This window comes from Perca fluviatilis, chromosome 13 (genome assembly GCF_010015445.1).
Source record: "Perca fluviatilis chromosome 13, GENO_Pfluv_1.0, whole genome shotgun sequence".
Classification (NCBI taxonomy): Eukaryota; Metazoa; Chordata; class Actinopteri; order Perciformes; family Percidae; genus Perca; species Perca fluviatilis.
The window spans coordinates 24,852,234-24,877,128 of record NC_053124.1 but is presented as its reverse complement, the minus strand read 5'-3'; the positions used below and the strand labels follow the sequence as shown (position 1 = coordinate 24,877,128).

At 39.2% G+C, this 24,895-nt stretch overlaps 1 protein-coding gene across 7 annotated transcripts; it reads right to left on the bottom strand.

Moving 5' to 3' along the window:
- Positions 1-1,889: 1,889 nt before the first annotated feature.
- On the bottom strand, positions 1,890-24,145 carry thrap3b (thyroid hormone receptor associated protein 3b). Of its 7 annotated transcripts, XM_039819537.1 has the most exons (13): positions 18,301-18,700; positions 16,984-17,070; positions 14,256-14,404; positions 9,768-10,577; positions 8,443-9,060; positions 7,964-8,130; positions 7,674-7,785; positions 7,492-7,567; positions 6,623-6,798; positions 6,008-6,242; positions 5,390-5,539; positions 4,581-4,652; positions 1,890-3,468 (listed from the first exon to the last, which is right to left on the bottom strand). In XM_039819537.1, exons 3-13 carry the CDS (start codon positions 14,369-14,371, stop codon positions 3,241-3,243), a joined length of 2,760 nt encoding a protein of 919 aa, XP_039675471.1. In that variant the 5' UTR covers positions 14,372-14,404; positions 16,984-17,070; positions 18,301-18,700; the 3' UTR covers positions 1,890-3,240. The 7 variants fall into 7 exon arrangements, with proteins under 7 accessions (XP_039675471.1, XP_039675472.1, XP_039675470.1 ...); XM_039819538.1 differs by lacking the exons at positions 16,984-17,070; positions 18,301-18,700 and adding an exon at positions 23,896-24,145; XM_039819536.1 differs by lacking the exon at positions 16,984-17,070 and having other exon boundaries at positions 18,301-18,699.
- Positions 24,146-24,895: the final 750 nt, after the last annotated feature.

Here is a 24,895-nt window from a genome sequence, read left to right as displayed (position 1 = left end):
CCGAGAGACGGTTAGCTAGCTAACCTTAGCACAAACACTGAAAACAGGTAGAAACTGCTAGCCTGGTTCTGTCTAAAGGCAGAGACGTTTCAGAAATATCTTATTTGTAATCATCTTTTCTAATTGTTACGAAGCACCTTTGCTTAAGAGGTAACAGGCACCTCCAGGTGTAAAAAGCACAACTTGTGATGTTGTCGTTACCGTGACGTTGCCACGCAACCCGGGTCCATACGTCCATGGGTCCGATCATTGACATATGGTCCGATCGATGGGGTCCAGGAATTTACTGGTCCCGACCATAGACTGTTAATATATACAGTCTATGGTCCCGACAAAGAAATAGTCCGGCCCCAAACAATGCCGTTCCAGCTTCTCAAATGTGAAAATGATCTTATTTCTTTGTCTTATATCTATGATAGTAAATAGAATATGTTTATGTTTTGGATTGTACTAATTCATGTTTTGAACTAATCAAGTAAATGTTTTAAATTTTTAAAGTTGTCCACCAACAGTCCAAAATCCCCAAAAATATTAAATTTGCAATTCAATTTAAAGAGAAAAGCAGCAAATCTTCAAATTTCATAAACTTGAATCAAAGATGGTTTGGCCTTTTATTTGATACATTACTTGAACAATTAATCAAATAATAAAATTGTGTTGTAATTGTTTGACTTTTTATTCAAGAAAATAATCTGTATATTAATCAAAAAGAAAAATAGTGATTATTTGCAGCCCTGGTGTTAAACTGCTCCCACAAATGCAGCTTGTGGGCTAATCTTAGCAGAGAAGTCAAATTCCCACAGAAAACCCTCGTCTTTTCCCAGCCTTTAAATTGGCTTGTGTTTCTGACCCCATCACTTCCTGTGCTTCCCTTTCCACAATTCCCAGTACCCTCCCTCCCAGTTTCAGCTACAACACTGCAGCTCTCTCTGCTGAAGACATGTCTGTTTAGTGGCTATGAAAGAGCCATTTACCTCAGCCGTACGGTAGATATTACCAATGCAGAGCTTCCCCAAGTGAATCCAAGCGATGTTCCAGGAGACAGTCTATTTTCTGTTGGCTGAATTTTCCTCCTCCGTCCATGAAAAGGCTCATTATGTTACAACTGCAGTATAACTTGTGTCCAGTGTCCGTTAAGTGGCACCGAATGCAACACTCTCTATACAGACAAAATGAGACACTCATGACCTGATGGTGTGTGCTCATTTTGTGACAAATTCACACTTGTTTGTGTTCTCAGAGGCCCGGCCCTCTTTATCAGCTCAAAAACATATTTAACATTGTCTCACCACCTTCATACTTCATGAGATATGCTTAGAAACATGACTTTGAGTTGATTTGTTTCAGACAACCTTGCTTTAAATCAGGTCAGCATGTGGAGCTGAAAGCAGACTGCAGCAGTGACTGCCTGATAAGCAGAGGTGGTATTAAGATCTTTTACATTACTTACTTAGTAAAAGTAGCAATACCACAATTTCCAAACATAATTCACAAAGAAAGAAATGTCAAAAATGTAATGGGCATTATTCACTAATTTCTGGTATTTTACAGACAAAGAATAAAACTGACAGATTAATTGATAATCAAAGTAATCATTAGTTGGAGCTCTAAGATGCTCTATGGTTATTTAGTATTTTGTCACTTTAATCAAATGTAGGTGCTAGTGATCAATTTGTGGCTAAGATAAAGTTACCACTTCAATACATATTGGGTATGGCAAGGATAAGGTCAGAAATTAAAATAAATAAAATTGGTTGCAATTATCATTATTTGTACACATACTGCAGTGGGGTATGTAAGACCCCGAACAATAATGAGGTAAATCAAAAACCATTTAACACATTTCTACAGTCGGTTCATTTGTAGATTTCAAAAATCACAATCACAAATTGCCCTGAATCAAAGAAAATTTTATTTAAAATTAAAAGACAAAGTACTCCAAAGCTCTTGAGAACAGTACAAAAGTTTTCAGCCTTAGATTAAAACAAAAACCCTACAGTTCGGTTAAGTACATGCAGTATGTACAGTCAAAAGTGGGACGAAGCAGCACAGTGAGATCCACAGAACTAGTTCTGCTAGTTGCGTCAACGCCTCTTAAAAATATACACTTTAATCAATGCCTTTGACAAAATGTTTTGTCCCAAATTTTAGGGTTTCACTTCACTTTTGTAATGTTCAGGTTCTCTGAGATTAAACCGGTCTTTTTTTTGTAAGAGATTTACTGCAACTTATGTATTTGACAAAAAATAACCCAATTTTGTTTTTATTTTTCCTTCCCCGAAATGTTGATTACACTACTTTAGGTATTTTAATTCTATACATGTATTAGCCTCTTGCAATAACCTTTTTATTATTAAAATCTAAACAAAAAGGTAGCCACTTGCCTAAATTGATATAACCGATTCAGAAAACCTACAGTAGCTGATCGAAATCCAGGGATTTTGGTTCCAAATTCTTTACAATTCTTTTTAACTGAAAACACCCACAATGAGAATATACTGCAACACACATACAAATGTCTTCACTTCCTACAGAGAACTACAGGTGAAGTGGCACTATATGGAAAAGCTTGGATAATAGATATGACAAACAATCGTTCAGGGGTTCAAAAGATAGCAACTTTTTCATGTTTTGATTATTTGACGACGATGAGCCCTGAGCCCACTACTGATTGGTCCCGAGGAGCAAAGTATAAATCAAACGTATCATGCAGTAATATCAAAGATTTATCACAGCCCCAAAAACAAAAACAAGATGTAAATTCCCACAATTAAAACGGGTAGAGGTGTACCTCTCATAGCCGGGGCTGTACCTTCGAAGAGACTACACAAGTATTATTAGTTATATTCATTTTCTAAGGCACAAATGCATTTATTTTGTCATGTTTTCAGAGAATATTCATCTTTGTTGCCTTAGTATTTTCTTCCTTAAAAAGATACAATTAAGTCGACCAGCTGCAAAACAAAAACTCACCTTTTACATTTAAAAAAAGACTCTGAAATGAATCTAACCTTACATACGACAAGTAACAGAGTGCTGCTCTTCATTCAAGTCAGTTCTTTCTTCACTTTAACTGTGAGAAGGCTCAAACTCACTAAACACATTTTTTAACAATTAAATGATTAGATGATGTGGAAGGTAAAATAAAGAAGAGAATAACCCCTTCATCCCATCATCGCTGTAACCGTTCTGACACTCATGACGCTCATGAATATGTAGATGATGATGGAGTGAGTGGATCTACTGCTTCTGAGCGGAGGCGTCTCCGGGGTTCTTGGTTTCTTTACGGCCTACTTCTATGGTGTCATCTCCTAGCTCCCCCCCTTCTCCTCCCTGGAACATGTCGTGGGTCCACTTCGGGCTGCTGCCCCCCTTACGGTAGACGAAGCGTCCCCGACGAGGCGGGAAGGAACCCCGGCCTCTTCCACGGTTGTCTACCCAGGTTTTCTCACCATCACGATCATCATGCTGAAAGGGGAAACAGGCAACATTAAAGGTCAAGTCAGAATTCCTTTACACAGCAGGATAGTAAGCCCAGTGCTGGTCTTGTCCCACCCCCAAAACTCAACACTAAACCAACTTAAAACATATTGATATTTAAGGAAACACTGCAAAAATGCTCCAACTTTTAAATCTTAAAGTTTTAAGTTGGTCCAGAGCTGAGTTTTCTTTTGCTGTGCAGCATATTGCTTCTTCAGTCAAGATTAAAGCCTTTACTTTGGTTAAAATAACCATCAGATACTTTCCAATAAATGTGATTCAATGATTAATGATAATTAAAGCTGCAAGCAGTGATAAACGGGCCCTCGCAACTCCCCGCATATCGGGGGTACACGACCATCGATGATGTATTGTACATTTTGGATCACTCCCTGTGTCCACTATGTGGTGTTAGACAACCAGCACTAAACATGCATTATGTTTCTCTATATCATGTGTAGATCACACCATGGCAATTTCATGTAAATCAGATGATGCTGATTTCCAGTCAGTAGGTGGCGCTATGACTACGACACAATATTGGCATGTTATGTCCCTAGGCCTGGACTCTTATTATTAAGCATGTGACGTTTTGGCAGATTGGACAACGTACAGTCTAGTTACAAACCACATCCTGTATCATGGCGTAACATGGAAACTCAACTCCTTTCTACAGCAACGCCGTTCGACCCAGAGTAAAAATGTTATTGTCCATTTTTGATAGTTTGCGGTTTTGTTTATATTGATTTAACTTCAAGATTGGTCAGTACAATCTAACCAATCTTGAAGTTAAATCTCTAGGAAGAGTATGTTAAAATAAAACGCCAGCAAATTGTCAAAAACATCCAAAAATTGGACAATAAAATTTAATATGGCTGACTTTCTGTTGCGTTTAGGGGATAGCTCCAAGAGGCTTTTGTTTTATCTCTGCAATCTTCGCTGACCAACGTTGTCAGTGCTCTGGCCCCAAATAGACCCCTGCTCTTATATGAGCGTTATATGTCTGTTAAAACAGTTTTCAATCGCATTTAGGTCTTTGACGTCATTTTACATTGCCACACTTTGGCTTTTGCTGAATCAACACCCTGCACATAACCTACCTGCAACCCAGTGCTGATTCTCCCTGCCTCACCCTCTGTGTCTTTCAAAGGCACCTCCACCTCATCCGATCTCTGATGTGAAAGCAGAGTGGAGTTATCCTATTGAGCCTGTGATGTGTGAGTCTAACGTTAAAGTAAACTAGCAGCGAGAGACACTCTGCTTTTCATAGGCTACATTGTTGACGGATACTTGCTGTGGTTTAAAGGTGGACTCGTTTTCAAGTTACAATAAATAGGTTAATAGAAAAACCATGCTGGTTGCAACCTAAGAAAATCAGCAGCTCAAATCACATTCTTTGCCAGAATCTGACAGATTGCAAAAAAGTAGCATATTAAGCATGATTTTTGTGGTAAAAGGATTTTTTAAAAGAGCAGCGGAAATTAGACCTCAGCTACAGTTCATGAAAGCTTTATATATTGGCGTCAGGTGGTCTTTCAAGGAAACCGAAATGACAAGTTGTTTGGTATACATGAGAAGAACTGTGTTCATGTACCTTTAAAAACTAAAAACTTGCCCCTTGCCCTCTCTCTCCCTTTGCTTCCTGCCGCCCTCTATACTATCAGCTGTAAAATTATGCGAAATTGGCCTAAAAATAAATCAAAATGTGAGCATTTGTTTGTGATCACATTGCTCAACATAATAGTTTGATAGGCTTTTTTACAGCAGACATTTGACACTTGTCATAGTAGGTAAATAAAATGTGTAAATGTTTTGACTGGGACAAGTCAAAATGTCTCCAGTGAAAAAGGTCTATGTTTTTAGGGCCGTATGAGTGCCACTGAATCAATTAGTAGCTCCAGAGGCTCACCAGGTAATACTTCCTGCTCTTGGGAGTGTATTCAGGGTCCCACTCCTCCTCGGGAGGGCGCACTGCAGGATTCATATTGGCAGGGTTTCCATTGCTGTTGTTGCCTGGATAATTGCCCCTGTTCCACCCTCTCCCTCTGACTCTGGGGAACTGAAATCAAAACAACAAGATGGATTTAAACTAGCATTCATGGGACAAACGCATTTTTCTACAATAAGATAAAAGAATATTTTTTATCTTTAATATTTAATATTTTTGGTCCAAGTTAGAGTAAAAAAATAGACCCAGGGACAATGAGAACGACAGAACACACAAATAAAAAGCCATACTGATGGAAATCAGGCATTTGTTTTTAGTGATGAGGTGAAGTTCCACTGATTTACGCTACATTACCTTAATAAAAATCAGGTAGTGCATGGAATATGTATGATAGTGTCATCATTATCATCATCATCCACATTATGTCCCTTAGCATTAGGAGGAAGGAACAGAGCAGAGAAGCGTAGTCTACTGTGATGCCATTAGGACAAAGAATTGCAAAAAGATGAGATGTCAGTACCTCAGTGGAAAAAAACTAATACAGCTGAAGAGATAAACAAAGCACAGACAGGAACTTACAAATCCACGGCCTCGGCCTCTCTCTGGGTTGTGGCCCTCATAATCTCGAGGGCCTCTGTCTCCGGGCCCACTGTAGTCCCGTGGAGGATAACGTGAGTGACTGTAGCCCTCCTCCGATTGCTCCATCCCCTCTCCTCCCATGAACTCTTTACCTCTGAAAGGTGGAGGACACGGGGATGGAGAGGATGAGGAGGAAGAGGAAGATGGAGAACGATCCCGTTTCTTCTTACCCTTCCTGTGAGCACAAACACAAAAGTTGAATGCAGGTGTCATAAAAATGAGCTTTACAGTCCTCCTTCACAAAAACAACGCCCTAAGCGCGCATTTTCGTCTGCGCCTGATGATAATGCCCCTTGGAAATTCATAAAGCTTTACATCAAGAACGCTTTCATTTTTAAGTTAGCGCATTATTTGTCATCCATCTTAGCGCCTGACTGAATGTGTGGGAAAAAAAGGAGGAGGAAGTGGCTGTAATCTTCCCAACATGGCAACATATCCATAGTAACAATAGTAACCACTTCCCTAAACACTGGGTTCCCTATTGCCTTGTTGCTGGTTTGATGACAGGACTGAAACCTCTCTGAGGGAAAAACTGAGACAACAAATTGAACGTACTTGGATTTCTTGTGGTGTTTCCCAGATTTCTCAGAGGACCTCTCTCTGCTGGGTCCTCGGGAGCCTCCGGGGCTCCTGCCTCCTTCACGCTTGTACTCCTTCCCACCAAACCTCTTACGTCTTTCAATATCCAGGCGAAGGTCCATCACGTCGCCTTTGAACTTTTTACTTGGATCCTGCAGAAATATGTCTTAATTAGCCACTAAACCAGCTGTTTTTAATACTAATGGACATAATAAATGCTATTAATTATTTGGTAAACGTGACAAAGACAATTACAAACAAAAAAGCTTGAAAACAAACATCACTGCATTACAAATAAAGATGCACAACATAAGTATAGGGTTCCCTCTAGTGGTGAAGACAAAATGTGAATACTGACAATTCTTACTTTAAACTCCACACGACATTATGATGGGTACTTATGCAGTAAAGCAAATAAACAATAATACAAAATATTCTTAAATAATTACTTTTCACAATGTAATATTAAAGTATTTGTGGAAACCAGCAGCATGCATGTAGTTTATTAAAATAAATTGAATTTCACAGTTTTTTGTAGCTTGATTTTTTTGCTTTTTAAGAAAAATACTTACAAGGTAAAGGCACTGATAAGCATCCCTTGAGAGGCTTGGACTCAGGATCTTAATTCACTTCCTTATAGCCTTTGCTTGGGTTCGTACATACCCAATCAATAACCATATCTCATAGGCTGGGGGGCTTGCTTGGCACTTACAAAACACAATTGGGCTCTTTTGATTTAGAAATATGCATCCTTTGAAAGAAAAGCACAAAGCTGAACACTGCTGCTTTAAATCGTCTCAAATTTGCTTGTTCCAAATACGTCAAATTTCAAAATGGCGGGTCACCTTGTAGCTCGTCTCCTCCATATCCTCAAACAGCTGAGAGTGCCTCTTAAAGGCACTTGGGGAAACATCGATTCTCCTAAGACAGGAGGAAAAAGCACCGTCAGTAGGCAATGACTGTAAAAAGATGGAAGTGCTTTGTTGAATAAATCCCTTAAGATCTGACGATTAGACACTGTAGATACCTGTGGATTTCTGGGCTCTTTCTTGGCTTCATCATTTCTACCTCTGCAGCTTTTCTTTGGTACATGGCAAACCGCTCACTTAGACTCATGTCTGAGGATTGGAAGTGTTGAGCTGCAAAAATATAAATTAAAAAAATTATTATTCCAGAAACAGCAGCACCAGCTGTGGTAACTGACATATGATCAAGTAATGAAATGTCCTGTGGATCTCCTCAACTGTCCAAACTCCTGTTGTCTTGTTATCTTTAGTCTGTAGAGGTTGGACAACACCACAACCAATCATACGTTACCTTTGATGTAGTGCACGATTGAGACTATGTGCTGAGCAAACAGCTCAGAGGGGCTGCGACGGAGCTGTGCTGACTGAATGTGCTGGAAAATGGAACGAAACTCTGTATCTTTCTTAGTGGGCTTCGGCAGTTCTCGGGGCATGAGGCGCTCTTTAGAGAGGGAAGAGCTGAGAGAACAAAAAGAGGTGAAGAACATTGAACAATGAGAAGTAAAAAATATATAAATAACTACCATATTGGCCCAAATATAGGACGAGAGAGTTACATCATATTCTCTTTTTTATATTCATGTATTCAGATATTCTTAATGAATGGAGTTACAAATATACAAAATGCTTTTATAACTACATGTTTTTTTTGTGTGTTATTAATTTATGCATTAAAAAACAGAGTGGAAATTTATTTAATTATACATTTTTTCGGGGCCAATACTGTAATATTGCAGTGGTAAGTATATGACCAGGTATTACTAAACCTACCTGGGCATTTCATCTAGAGAACCGATTTTGAGCTCAAAGTCGTCCCTTGACGCAGACAGATGCCGTACAGGGGACTCCTCACGAAGAGGGAAAGCTCCAGGAAACAGCGGCCGCTCCTTCCCTCTGGAAGTTGCAGGAGGGGACGGACTCCTTCTGGACTTCTCCTTTTCCTTCTTCTCCTTCTTCTTGGACTTCTCCTCCTTCTTGGAGCTGTGCTTGCGGCTTCGGTACAACTCCTCCTCCATGTGATCTACGGGCTCTGCCTCTTCAGCATCTCTCCGGGTTTTCTCTTTACCTGACGAGTAGGGCGTTGAATAGCTTGGCTCATCCCCCCATTTCCCGAAAATGTCCCGAGCTGTGAGGGTTGTTTTGACCTCACCCTCCTCCTCCATGTCCCTCTCTTTCAGCCCGTGAGACTTCAGGAACTCCTCTTCTCCAGCATCAAAGAAAGGCATGGTCTTGTCTTCCTTGGAGTCGCTGAAAGAAGTGGACGAGATGTTGAAAAGGTCTTCAGACTTGTCCCCTTTCTCTAGATCTCCGTCTGTGTTGCTCTCCTCTTTATCGCGGCCATTCTCCTTTTCAGCAGCCATCTTTCGGCTTTTGTTCTCAGCCAAGAACCTGAAACAGAGAACCAAACTGAGCTTTAGTACCAGCAATGCCACAACTGTATTCATAATGTTATTTACTGGATAATCAACTTCTTGCCATCTGTGAATCTAATCCTTTCTCCTTCCTTGCTCCAAACTGACATAGTACTTACGAACGTTTTGAGTATTCACTCTCATTGTGTTACACTTGTGTATCCAAAACCCTTAAAACTATTTAAACCAACAATGCAACTTAGTTTTAACTGGGTTATTATGCAAAGAAAAGCTGTTAAAAGAACATTTACATTTTGACAGTCGGGCGGGCTAATTTAGTTTTTCACTGGCAGCGGAGTCTTAATATATATATAAATATATGGGACATTATTCTCAGTGTTAATATACAGGCTCATCAGTTAATTTCCCCAGTCAAAATACTCTTAAACTTCAAAATAAAAACAATAACTTTAAGTTACTACTGCCTGCTTCACAAAATGGCAGATCTTGTTGTTGTTGATAAACCTATAAGCACCAAAGAAAAGAAGAAAATAAAAGCCCATCCGTAAAGCAAACAGTACAGATCACGACTCACATTACAATAATTATACAGTCTTATGTATATTTTTTTTATCTGTATTGCTCCGGGGGAATCTTTGAAAAAAATCTTAACATTAGGAAAGAAAAATAAAGTTTCATAATTTGTTAGAAAAATTCAAATAACTATAAAAGTAATAAACATACTTTTTGAAGGCAGCAGAGATCACCGTCTTATCTCCACATTTGGCATCTTCCTTTGAGAAGAACCCAAAGCCGCTGAAGGAGGCCGTTTGTCCAGACTTTGTGGGACTCTTTGCTGGAGGGGACACGGTGCCGATGGTTTTCCACAGAGGACCGCCACTCCCGGGTCCTTTGCCCTCATCAGGAGGACTAGTGGGAGCATCCTCCTTTTTAATTTCTGGGCTGATTCGTTTAGGGCTGGTGTCATAGTCAATCCATTTACCTCCAGATACCTTCTCGATGGCACTGCCGTCTGCTGCCTGACCTGATTTCTCAGCTGGACTTTCTAACTTTTCCTTAGCATCCTTGGCGCCAGGCTTGCCCTTGCTGCTGCGATGACGTGGTGTTGAGGAACGGGACCGTGAAGAGTAGCTGGAGCGCCTGGAGCGTCGAGATCCTCGCGAAGACGAGCGGTCAGAGTAGTGGGAGCGGCTCCGGCTGCCTGAGCGCTTCCTGGGTGTGCGGGAGCGTGAGCGCCCCCTCCTGGGACTGTGTGAGTGGTGGTCCTGGTCATGGTGGCGATCGTGCCAGCCTCCACCACCACCGCCGCCACCACCCTGCCAATTGGCCTTATAGCCATAGCCGCCACCTCCTCCCCGGTTCTGGTAATGACCGCCGCGTTGGTAATAGCCTCGGTTTCTGCCACGGTAGTGGAAGGGCCTCCGGTAGCCTCGGTTGTAGCCTCTGAACCCACCTCTGTTGTTCTGATAGTCCCTGGTAGGATAGTTTCTGTAGGACGGAGAGTGAGAGCGAGAGCGGGAACGAGACCTGGAACTGGATGAGAGAGAGAAAAGACAAAGAAGAAAAGTGATGTTATTGGGGGCAAATCATGTATTATGGCCTTACACAATTATTTAACCTTGCAAGTCAAGAGCCACGCAGTCTGGAAATTTAAGCAAAGGACCGTATCCAGAAAACCTTCTCTTGTAGGGAACGCTATATAAGTGAAACGGCAACGACCCTGGACAGAAGACTGAATGAACACCAGAAACAGACAAGTCTGTCTGTGAACACCAGGCCAAAACACAACACAGAATAGACTGGAACGCTCCCACATGAAACCACTTTTCACATGATCAAAGTTCACTAGTTCCAACTATTGAAATAGGAATATTTGCTGGTTTCTTTAATAGTAAATTAAACATCTCCGTTTGTGTCGGTTTTTGGCTGTTGAACAAATTATGCAATTTGTAAGATGCCACCTTCGGCTTTGAGAACTCGCAATGGAGTTTTTTTTTCACCATTTTCTTACAGGTTATATAGCAAAACAATTACTTGATTAATCCAGAAAGTAACTGGAGGATTAATAAAAAAATAGTTATCAGTTGCAGCCCTATAAACTATAATATTATACTTTTACAAAAGGTTTAAAAAAAAAGAAGATAAGACTGATAATTCAGTTATCTGACCAGCAGATGGAGTCTATAACAACTTCTCAAAACCTCTGACTGTGGTACCCTTTGAGATTGAAATAATGTATACACAATGACCCCTGGTGGTCCCAAAATCATATCATGGGTAGCCTTTACAGCTGCAAAGATTAATCGATTAGTTGTCAACTCTTAAATTAATCGCCAACTATTTTGATTAGTCGGTTTGAGTAATTGTTTAAGACAAAAGTAAAAATTCTTTGATTCCAGCTTCTTAAATGTGAATATGTTCTAGTTTATTCTCTCCTCTGTGACAGTAAACTGAATATCTTTGAGTTGTGGACAAAACAAGACATTTGAGGAGGTTATCTTGGGCTTTTGGGAAACACTGATCCACATTTTCCAACATTTAGACCAAAAAACTAATAAAAAATAATCAACAGATGAATAAATGAAAATAATTGTTAGTTGCAGCCCTAGTAGCCTTGACAGAAGACAGAGACCTTTTACTGCCCAGGTGTCAACAGGGGGCCATGTAAGCTCAGTGATGACAGGGAAGTATCTCCACTGAGCACAGAGTTGTCTCCGTCATTCACTCCGAGAGGCATAATTACAAAAGACATGATGACAGACATCATACATATCACCATGACACTATACCTGCAAATAAGAAAACAGCAAACTGTAGCTTCACTTCTCAAAGACTACAAAATAAAAGCCATCCAAACTAGAGAAATGTAGAGTAGCATGTAAATTCTGGGATATAAGAAATGTGACTTCAATTGACACAATGTTAACACTGCAGCTGCCCTGAAGGCCTGTAAAGCCACAGACAAAAACATTAAGTTTGCAAGTACATGCCAACTACATACTTACCCTTTGCACCTTTTCATTAGAGCAGAGCAGTCCTGAACAAAAGACAGCAGGCCTGTCTGTGTGGCTCTAATTTATGTGTTGGACAAAGGGTACACCCAGGACACAACCTGCTCTAATCCAGAGGGAGGAGGCAGTGAAGGGGGAGGGAGATACAACAAGGCCAAGAGTACTCTCTCTCTACTCCTTTTGACAATCATTGACATGCAGTGTAGCAATGCTCTGTAAAGAACAACAACTCACTGTCTGTGAAAGTGCTTTAACTCCCGAGCTTCAAACACAAACATGGACTGACAACAACAAGGTAGCCAGCACTTAAAAGGGATACTTCACCGATTAGCATTAAGCTTTGTATCAGTAGAAACCCGGTAGTATTTTGAGACGAGAGATCTCTGTATTGTGTGTCTGGCTTTCTCGGCCAGATGCTATAGACTACAGCCACCTAGTTCCGCATGTTTTCAACCCGCCCATAGGGGGTGGGACTGTCACTACCCGATGCGAGTCAAGGGTCAGCCATCTTGAAGCTAAGCTAACAGGCTCTCTCTTTTCAGCAGCAACCTTGCAATTATGTGCATTCAAATTAATGCACATGTGTACTACCGGGATACATTGGTACAGATCGGAGAATATGCAGGAAACTTTATTACAGACGGAATACTCGACACACTACCGCGAGCTACCGGACTCTGCTATCCAGCTACCAGGCCTGCTAGCCTTCCGAGCAGATAGAGATGCTGCTCTGTCGGGTAAGACTCGTGGAGGTGGGCTGTGCACATATGTTAACACGGACTGGTGCAGAAATGCGGTGCTTGTATCCAACTACTGCTCACCGCTGGTGGAGTTTGTGACTGTTAAATGCCGACCATTCTACATTCCACGCAATTTCACGGCTGTGTTTATACTTATAAGTTATACTATAAAGTTCTTATATTCTACCTTCATCTCACGGTGAACCTAACTTATAACAATCAGTGCTCTGTTACAAGTTTACTTATGCCCTGTCTTTTGTTTCCAGCAGCCTTCAGGATGAACAGGAAGTGACAGAAACACTGTGGTCCGATTCGATTTATTAAAATGTTATCAGAGCCATATATCAGCTCCTACACAGTCTCCAGTTGTTTTTATTATGACAGAGTAGCTGTCAAAATGCTCTACATGTGATCTGTTGCTGATTTTAATTAACAACACACTGTAGATGATGTGTAATCTGAACAGATTTAGTCTCTCTGACTTCTAAACATAACTATCAGCCACACAACAGGTGGTTTGGACAGAATAAGCCTTTAAAAATCAGACAAATATCAGTTAAAATCCCTCCAAATCAAAATCAATAAAAAGTTTATATAAAACGTCATCAATCAGCTCAGCTGAGGCGCCGGCGTTTCCCAGCATGCCCCTGGGTCCGCCTGGGTCTTGCAGTCGGTGAAAAGCAACTGCGCTGCCTGCGTCTCAGAACTGCGGCCGCCTTGATCTCGTGAGGTTATCGTCGCCCACGTGTGCGTGACGTCAGAGCAAGTTGGGATCAAGTCGGACACAAATCTAACCGGCATGCATTGGGCGGCGATCACCGGTCATCGATTCTGCGAAGACCTGGCTCATCTCGAACGAGCCTATTTTCTGGCTTTTTTCAGTCTAGAAGGCACCAACTTCTAAAATTATTTCACATTTCTACTAAATAAACAACCCAATTTAAATTTAATTTCCAGCGGTGAAATATCCCTTTAAAAGAAAAACACTATAACATAAATTAAAAAAAAAACCATTATATTGGGTATAAGGGTTGACATCTTAAAACTTTAACACATCACAAATATAGATGACTGGAGATTCCTAACGAAAAAGAAGGTGAGCTGATGCATATAGCTCGAGGCTTTGTCAGCCTTACTCTACCACAGGAAAAACGTGTATGCAAATTGAGAGCATACCTAGAATGAGTGGGGCCCGATAAGGAAATAACTTCAAGTATTAAAATCGATGTAGCAGAACTAAAGATATCATCTTTTTATGCCATGTGTTGTTCTTCCTTGTCAAAATAATGACTTTATTTAAAACTGCCTGTCGCTACTCAACTGGGGCTGAAAACAGCTGCTCAGCTGGACTGGAAGTTGTCCTTTTAAATAAATAAATGAAAATGAAATGTATTCACCACATACACAACAAAAAGGGGTAATGATGGAAGTTAATGTCAAAAACAGAAAACTGGATTTACCTATAGCGACGTTTTCTGGATCTTGAGCGGGAACGGCTCCTAGAGTGAGATCTGGAGTAAGATCTGGATTTGGACCTGGAGCGGGACCGAGCTGGAGAATCTGGAGCCTTTGACATCTTTGCACTTAGGCCAGTATTAATATTATTTTCCTTAAAAACATAAGAAGAAAGGTTATGTTAAACAATTATGCTCTTCAAAAGAAAAACATAAAATTTCATTCAAACAAATCCTCCACATATACATATATACACACACACACACATACATACATATCTATCTATCTATCAGGATTGTACAGCATACATGACCCCCTGTCCTCCGTCACAAAGACCCCTGCCCTAGCTCCTTTGCCCCAAAATATACAATCCTTTTTTTAAAACTGATCCGAAAATCATCAAGACAATCTAAGTACAAAATGTATTCCATGCTTTTTAATAATGTAAGTACAATTTGTTTGTTTTTGTTTTGTAACCACCAAAAAGTATCCAACACTGGATACCTTCCATTGAGCAACTTTTTACTGTTTCACTGCTGCTTAACACCTTCTGGAAAGCATTTAGATAAAATGTAACTCTGGATAACAAATAGTGCGTAGGTTAAGTTGACCTGATCCCCAGGCTAACTACTGAATCAACATTAACTGAAAATCACAACAACATGTGCAACATTGCATCATTTATCTTTACTTTTATTTTATTTAGTTTCTGCCAAGGGGAAAAAGATAATTAAAATGGCTGACTGAAGTTTAGCTGCATTTGTCTATCTTGCTGCCCATTTGCAAAGATGCTCTAATAATGCCTTATAATGTTTTCTCTTCATGTATTTAATCTCTTCTACAAAGAGTCTTCCTAAGAGTCTCTTAGAAACCAGCAGCCCTGGGGCAAAGAGAAACTACTACAGAGACTCCTAATTTTGTAAAGGCAATGTCTCTGGTACTTATGACATCACTCCCCTATCCCATAGGTTAAACTAGTGTCTGAAGCGTTTGCATCGTATTCAAGATTCCCTTTGAGAACCCAATGAAAATGCATAACGCTGTTTTTTCACCAAATGTTGAAAAAGAATGCTGGTTTTCTTTCATGTTTAAGCAGACAACAACTGCTACGTGCCATTGGTTGCTAAGTGTTCATGCAAGGTTTCCCGTTTCCTCTGTCTGTCCATATCTAAAGCAGTATACTTAAGGGCCTGATTTACTAACACTAGCGCAGTTTGCGCTGCGTCTGTTTATGCGAGTTCGGTAATAGCGCACGCTATGCTTCCACATTTTGCGTAGTATTTATCAACCCTGACACCCATCAGGCAATCAGCGTCTTTCTCCGCCCACTAGACCGTAAATTGCGCTGTAGCAAAGCGGTACATGTGCTATGATACGGCTGAGTGCAGACTGCGATATTCCCACTGCTGATGCTATGACTGTTTGAAATGATCCTGATGCCAATATTTGTAATGTAGGGATGAGTTTAACAACTGCTGGAATGGGATGTGAACGCTGAGTGGGAGATGCTATTTCATCTTTGATTTCTTCCAGTAACTCTAATATTGCATGTCTGCTTGATCTGTAACGCTAAATTATGTTGTGTTCACTGACAAAGTGTGATTCTTGTGTTAAAAATATTTTCAGCCTCGCCTATGTCTTCGTCTTGCTCAAATTACTGTTGCCATTTCACCAGCGGCATATAAAGTTCTACGAGGAAACTCGACTGCGGCTGGTTTAGACCTGCTTTTAAGAGGCGGAGAATTTCCCCCGCAGAATAGAGGCGCGCTCTTACTGACAATCTTTATAAATACCACGGAATATATAATTAGGTGCACTTTGCGCTTATCCTCCCACCTTTTTGGGTGGAACTCCCACTTTCCCCACGACCCTCCCACGAACGCATATTGAAAGCGCAACTTGTCTCTTCTCGCTTATGTGGCAGACAATCTGCGATTTTACCCAAGTGCGCCTTGTTTGTAAATAGCCCGCATCGGTTACGTCCGTTTTTGCGACCAATTAGTGCCTGGAAACAGGCGCAAACGGCTTGATAAATCTAGCCCTTAAGTGTTTTATTGACCACCGAAGGCCTTCATTGCTCTTCTGCTGAACCTCAAACTTTCAAAACACATAATTAAAGTACCATGCCATGCCTATGTACCCCTGTTTGTTAGGTATCTCAACAATAGGACTGGGCGATATGGATAAAATCAAATACCACGATATTTTGGACCAAGTGTTGACTATTGGTGCATTCACAAAATATTTACACAATGAGATTTGGGTGTGGATATAATGACTAAGTGGGTAAAAGCAAATAATAGAACAGTTACAACAGTCTGGTAAGTTCAGAAAATGACATAACTTTACTGTAATGCCCAGTAAAAGACAACACTTATGCCATATTACGATATCCAAAATCTAGTCTCATATCACGATATCGATATAATACCGATATATTTCCCAGCTCTACTCAACCATATTAACTACTGTATGCTACCAAATCCCAGCTCTCACCTTGACATCAAAACAAAAACGGAAGCAAAAGTGAGCATGAATAATTTTAGGTTTTTCCATTTCATCACTGGCAAAGATCTTTGACAGTCTGTACAGCTGTATGTCCTGCAAACATCTAATACAATAAACATTCATATGAAATACTTTTTGTTCTTGTTTCTGCAGCCTCAACTCACATTATCTATCACATAATGTGTGATTTGATGTAGTTAATGGTGTAGAACTGGCCCTGCTTACCCTGAAAAGTAGCTAGACGGGTTGTGTGGGTTGATGTTAAACTAAAGACTGACACATTATAACCATGGAGGGAAATATCTGTAAAACCTGCAAACAGAAAGGCGCAAGGAGACAGTAACCAAAAACTGGGTTAGAGTTGCTCTAGTCAAAGACAAAGTGTAATTTAAGTGTTTTGATAATGGTGTAAATTCCAAAAGTTATGGTCAAGTGCATACAATGTAGTATTTCAATATTGATCTCTGTCGATTATATTACAAAATGCAGCTGCAAAAAATATATAATCAGATAGCTGTCTAATCTAACTATAGCAGATTTATTACCATTGGGAATGTAATTAAGTACATTTACTCAAGAACTGTAGTTGAGTATTTCCATTTTATGCTACTTTATACCACTACATTTTATTCTGATTTCTGAAATGTAAGTCAACTAATTAATTATAATAATATTATTATGGATTAAGCTACCCAGCATATAAAAATAGCTCCACATTTACCAGCTGCAACATTAAAGTGATATACACACTGATGCATCAACAATTATAATCCAATATTAAAATGTATACGACTCTGAAATGGGCCATTCTGCCTAACGAGTACTTATACTTTTGGTACTTTAAGTAACTTTAAGTATTCTATTATATTAAGACTCTGCTCTATTAATCTAACCACTGTCACTTTATCACGTCATCTGTTTCCAAATGCTCTGTATAGTTTATTTCTCTCTCTCTCTCTCTCTATACATACATTCGATTTTAGTTCATGTACCTCTTATTTATTTCTGTTACATTCTTTTCTATACTTACCAGTATTTATGTATGGTGTTTCTGTTGCACTGCTGCAACAACAGATTTTTTTTTTAATAGTAAAATATCTTGATCTGAATATTTCTACCACCACTGGGCATAACTTACATGTCACCAACACAAGCCACTTGGTTTAATGGTCATTTTGGCTAGTGAACTGCGTTAATAATCACTATTTAAGGATTTGTGCAAAGAGATAATGTAAGATTAACCTTAACGTTACCTGTGTAACGTTACCGCAGAGGAAAAAGTACCAACACCTAAACAGCAAATAAACGGATATAACAAACTACAAACAAAATACTGTAGAAATATGAAGTTAGCTTTGGTTAGCGTGCAGCTGCGGGGACACACAATACGTGTCGATACTAAAGTCCAATAAAACGGACTTACAGCTATCGATACTGAAAGCACCGACGTTGACGACATGCTTAACGTTACCATTAACAACGCAGATACTGAGTACTACTTACTGACTGATCAGCTTAGCTACAAAATGAAATTACATTTACCTTTTCCCGTTTTCACAAGACTGGACGAGGCTCGTGTTTATGAATTAATGTTTTCAGAAGTAGAGTAACCTTTGAGGCCAAACTGCTCGTCTGGTCCCTCCTTCCTGGTTTTACTGTACGAGTGTAAACGGATGTTAGCAACCTAGCTTGTTAGCAGCGGCACCGTTACCAACTAGGCCAACAAAACAGACGCACTGCGCCTTTAGAATAGGCCATGCGCTCGGTCCGCCGTGTCCGTCGCCATAAGATATATCCGGGATGTTTATATGCGTTTGTCAATTGTGCTAAATGTGTGTTTTTGGCGGCATTAAGATATTACGATAGCTAACGATCGACACACACAGTTAGCTCACGGTGCTATCTTCTCGGCATGTCCAAATCACGCGAGACTTTGTGTGCCGTAAAGTGTCCGGGAGGAGAAACTTCTTCTTCTTCTTCTTCTTTAGAGTTTAACGGCAGTTGGCATCCAAATCGTTGCATTACTGCCTCCTAGTGACTATAACTCAATACCTAGTTATTCAGACCAATACACTACACTTTCCTAAAAACACCAGTATCTTTCAAAAACGCAAATAGATATTTCCTTCCAGTCATAATAACGCCACTTTCAAGGACATCTGTTATCTTGATTTCACCTAAACCTAATTTCCGTAGTCCAGCAAACATAACCCCCCTTTCTCGGCTATATTTCCTGCATGACAACAATACATGCTCCACTGTCTCCATTACCTCACATACATTACACTGGCCAGTCGGATGTTTCCCCAATATAAAAAGTGTACCATTTAATCTACTATGACCTATTCTCAGTCTGCTGACAATTACTTGATCTTGTCGGTTAAACCCACTATAACTCATCCCTCCTTGGCCTACCTTAGCCTGAATCCTATGCAATTTCCTCCCCTTATTTCCACCATCCCAATACTGTTGCCACTGTCTGGAAATTTCTTCCCACACAATGCTCTTCCCCTCTGCCCTTGATAGTTTAACATTCAGTTCCACAGCACCCTTCTTAACCGCTTCCTTTGCCAATTTATCCACTCGCTCATTACCTGGTAAGGGAGGAGAAACTTTCCTATGAAGGTGTAAAATCCTAAAATCATGAGAGCTCATCGTCTGCTGTATTTCTTCTGCTTTAACACCTGTGGCACAGGTACATAGCTGGAGCCCCCCGGGCCTTATGAACCCACTGTTCTCCTCCTCCCCTCTTTAATTAAACACAAATTACTTTAGGAACATGCAGTGGAGGAAGAAGTACTCAGATCTTTTACTTAAGTGACCTAAAAGTAGCAATAGCCTAATACAGTGCAAGTAAGTAGCATCAAAATATAGAAAGTATTAAAAGTAAAAGTATTTATTATACAGAATGGCCCATTTCAGAACAATAGCCTATTTATTATATCACTGGACTATTACTGAATTGATGCATAATGTCCAAATTCCACAGCCATAGACTTATGGTTTCAGCTGGTGAATGTGGCGCTAATTTTAATTGCTTAACATACTGTTGGGTAGCCTAATTGATAATAGTACATTATAATTGATTAGTTGATTCATATTTAGTATTATTAAACTAAATCTGCAAAGTATCTAAATCTGTCAAATAAATGTAGCGGAGTAAAAAGTACAATATTTGCCTCTGAGATGTAGCGGAGTAGAAGTAAAGTAGCATAAAATGGTTGAGACTAAGTACCTCAAATTTGTACTCAAGTACAGTATTTGAGTGAATGTACTTAGTTACATTCCACCATTGGGAATATGCACTAATATGCACTATAGCTGAAATATTGATGTCTGTCTACAAGATCCGGTAATATAAAGCGTGACCTACATTAAGGCCCCTATCATGTCAATTTGTATTGTGTATTAGTGGTACAATTATTCTCATATATTACCAAACAAATTGCCAGCTAATATCTCAGATTTGGTTCATGGTCGGAAAATAAAAAAAAAAACCTGCTGCACATATATGACCAAATTACTTTGGTTTTCCAAGACTTGCATCTAAGTTTCCCTCGCCAATCTTAAAAAGATTTGTGCATTATAAGCCTTGATAGTACTATGCATACATCTACATTTTTACTTATGTGTGGTAAAAAGGCATTCTTTATGTATTATGTTTTTTAAACCCGTTTTAAACTGCTTTTTAGAACATCAGTGACACATAAATGTTTTCTTAATGTGGTTACTCCCTGTAAATGAATATATCTAATTCAATAATAAAAATTGTCAGGATCCTCACACACTGACCATTCAACATTAACTATTTACAATCCCCTAGCATCTCACAGCTTTAGAAATGAATGTCTTTTTTTTTTGTTCGTCTGTGGTGGAAGATTATGAATAAATATATCCTCCATAGAAGATGTCCTTGCTCCCCCTCACACACACAGTTGTCTTTTAGCTTGACGTTGGTGTCCGCAGGGTCTGTGCTGTTTGTAGTGCTGTGCACTATTTTTATCAGACTAAAAGCCACATAACATCTCTATGACAGAGGCAGATTCCATCCTGAACACCACTCAGGACCCACCCGGCCTTGGCCAAACACAAATACACTTAGTTAGTTACTGAAGTTGGGTTCTGTCTCATCTCACTGACATGTTTTCTGTTGGAGATGTGAGAGTAAGTAGTAAATGACAAAGAAATAAGATCTTATTTTCTTTATTTTATTATCTTATTTCTTTCTTTCTATGGGATGAATTTCAATGTCTTTTAAAAAGCGAAGGAATCTGTGTCAAGTTTTTCACCAAAATATAAAAAACAAGACATTTCAAATAAGAGTAAAACTGGATAACTGGCTTCCCTGCCTGTAAAACATATCTTCTTGCTGTGTTGTGTATCAGCTGTTCACCTCAGGGAATTTATAATCCCACATAATGACGAGGAAATCAAACCTCAACAACTAGATTGGAGTGTTATCTCAATTTCCTTTTTAATACACATTATTTGCATCATTGTTTTGGTCCCACTTTTAATCTCTATTGTGCATCAACATTCAGTCAGGTGGGATAAACAATATGTTTATGTATACACTGTCTCACTATTGACATTACGTACAGTATACACTATATTTTAGTTCGTACTGTATACATCTTGTTTGTTCAATACATATGCACATTTACTCATCTACATTTCATTGTCTCGGTAACTTTACTCAATGACAATACAGATTCATTGAATAAGTACAAGTACTGGGTATTGGTGACTGCAGTGTTGAGTGTCAATATCATGACACAATGTTTGCATAAGGGACGCTGTCTTATTTTGTATTCCATCTTCCTTGTTGGTCTTTGTGTGTGTGCTTGTAGTCTGTGCTTCTGCAAAGGCCAAATTACGTCACATGAACTTGATCATGAACTTCATCCCCAAAGAAAGAAAGTCATTTTGTGCATTTTGATATTGCAAAGATCATCATTCCAAATCATACTTCCATAAGATTTACAATCTGGTGCATCACAGCCCCTGAAGGGTCTCAGTTCAAGCAGTTCAAGCACTGAGAGGATGTGCAGCTAAGCGTTAAACCCAGCTGTATGTCCTTCATTCTGCACAATAACAAGTCTAGTCCATCTAGTCCATAGCCTGCATAAAAGACCTGGTTTGAATTTTCACAACTCCTCATGGCACGCTGTGATCAAGTCACTCCTCGTTGACCTTCTACAAAGATATGCAAACAGTTTCTATTCGCTGTCATTTTCCTTTGCAGCACAGGTGTTGGACACTTGGATGTGCCAAAGTTAAAATTAACTTCCAACAAATCTCTCCTTTGGCCACAATGTGAGACCAGACATGGCTCCTTGTCTGTCACTCACTGTTACAAACTGTTTATGGTCTCACTGGAGGCTTGAATTCCAAGGGGCAGAGGACAACTCTGACCAGTGAGGTCATGACATGAAAGTGAAGTAAAAGTCAGTAAGATTAAAGGGATTATAGCTGCAACATGAAACTTGTGGAGCATTTGTGTCATCATTCAAAATAGAGCAAACAAGCAACAAGCAAGAATAAAATTATAGCGAGCATCTTAGAAACACAAAACAGTTCCAAAATATCTAGGGCTTGGGCTTTAATGTAATGCATCATGTCAGATTTTACAGGAGAGCCAAAACAATTTTTAGCCAAAATGGAATCATCTGCTGTTGCCAAGTACTGAACACAATATTTGATATTTTTTGGGTTATCAGAATGAGCATCATTATAAAAACAATATTGCTACAGTTTCAGTTGAAAAATATTTATTCAATTATCAACATTTAAAAAATGGCAAAAGAGTGAGATATGGCTTTTTGGCACAAACATTTTCCCAATAGACTAATGCATGTAAGTAAATGTATTAATAAAAGGTTGACTTACATGCAGTTATACTAATTAGTTTGTGTGTTTATAGAGGTTTTTAAAAGTTCAACAGAAAGATTGATTGATTTTCCTTGCAGCCTGGAATTTTTAAAGCCTTGGTGAAAGTTGCTGAGCATTACCTTAAGCTCACTTGCGCCCTTTTGGCAGACCAAAACCCCACTTTTACTGTTACGCCTTTCAGTTTGATTTCAGTTATGTCCTTTTGGCACTGAAAAGATCTCACTGAGAGCTTTCAGTTGATATATAATACTTATATTTGTCACTTATGCCCCTTTGGCTCCAAGCCCTCATTATCTTTTATTTAGTGATAATATCTTTCTATTTTATTTCAAATGTTTTCTCATCAAAAGAACCTTAATCTTTATTTTATTTAATTTTCTCTCTCTCTCTCTGAAATAAAACAAGTAGAACTTCCTCTTATTGAAGAAAAATTGTATCAAAAGAAAAACATAATGAACTTACTTAGAGACCGTTAAATCTTGCACTAATAATAAAAAAGCTGTAAAGACCGTAAATAAGTCTATTGCTTTCAGTGATGGAAAAAGTACTCAGATCTTAAGTAAAAGTAGAAATAGCAAAGTGTAAGAATACTCCATTACAAGTCCTGAATTCAAAATGTTACATAGAAGAAGTTTTATCAGCAAAATGCACTTAAAGTATCAGAAGTATCAGAAATAAAAGTACTTTATGCAGAACGGTTTCTTATTCACAGTGTTATATTATAAGATTCTGTTTTCATCACTAATGAATCAAGAGCATTTTAATGTTGTAGAGGAGCCAGTTTTAGGAACTTGGTATACTACTGCATATATTAGTAATAGAGTGCTAAATATTATATCATACAAGCATATTATATGTTTTTATATTTAAAAAGTAACTAGTATATATAATCAAGTAAAGTTCAAGTACCTCAAAACTGTACTTAAGTACAGTACTTGAGTAAATGGACTTAGTTACATTACACCACTGATCGCTAGTAATGTCTATATTTATTTTATTAATTTATTTTATTCTTCCTCTCATTGTAACTTAATTTTATTTCTGTTCCTTCTGTCCTGTACTCCCCCTCTGGCGTTTTGTTCTCAGGAGGATTGTGCTTCATTTAATTCAATAAAGAAAAGAGAGTAAGACATTGAAACCTACAACTCAAATTACAATGTGTACTAACTCAGCAGTGCTTAAAAAACAACAACACATAGCTGCACAAAACATGTGAACATGAGAGAGAGAAAAGAAAAGGCTCACCTTGCAGGGGAGAGTGAAAGTGCCGTGAACAGAGAAGAGCGAGACGTCTTTTTGCTTCCTCGTTTATAGAAACGTGTGAAGGAGAAGAAACCTCGGTGATTGCTGTCCCCCAACTGTCTGACAACCACTTGGTGAAATCACATCTCAATTATAAATAGTTCCCTTTCTGGAAGCGTTTTCGATGATGTTGTCTGAAGTGATGATCTGTGAGTTACAGAATGTGTTTGCTTTCACACATTAAAATGCCTGCAGGGTCTGCTGGTGATTCTTCAGGGAAAATGTAAAATGTGGACTTTGTATTTGATGACAACACCATACAGGACAATGATCTCATTTCATTTGTCATGTGAAGGTTGGGCAGGTTGGATCACTCAGCTACATGACGTGTTTTTAAACGTGTATCCTGTTGCTTTTGGCTGAAGTCCAGTGTAAATTTAAGCAGCTAGTAGCTCGATAATGCTCGGCCCATTCACAGCAACACTGAAGCGCCTCAGTCAGCTTGATATCTCTGCTTCCACACTGATTGGGCCATAAAGCAACACAGTCAATGTGGGACAACAGATAGCATCCTGAAACAAGGTAAAGGCTTGGATATGTATGACCTGAAATTGTTCACGTATTCAAACATGTACAAACCATGATGCGTCAAGTCACATAAAGTGTCATTCACAACACAGTCACAAAGTGGTTATGCAAAAACCTAACCGTCCAGGAACATGATGAGGAATAACATTTGCAACAAGATAAAATCAATGTCATGCTCTGTTTGGATGAACTTACTCAGCACGGTCTGAACTGGTTCAATGCATACTGTATTTGTCTGATGCCAGCATGTTAACAGGTATTTGGTCATAAACAGTAAATACCGGACAAGTTAAGATTTTGAGGGGTCATCACAGTTACAATTCATCCTGGGAACTGAATGTCGTAGATATCCATCCAATAGTTGTTGACACATTTCACTCAAAATCACAAATGTCAGCCTCATGATTACTTATGA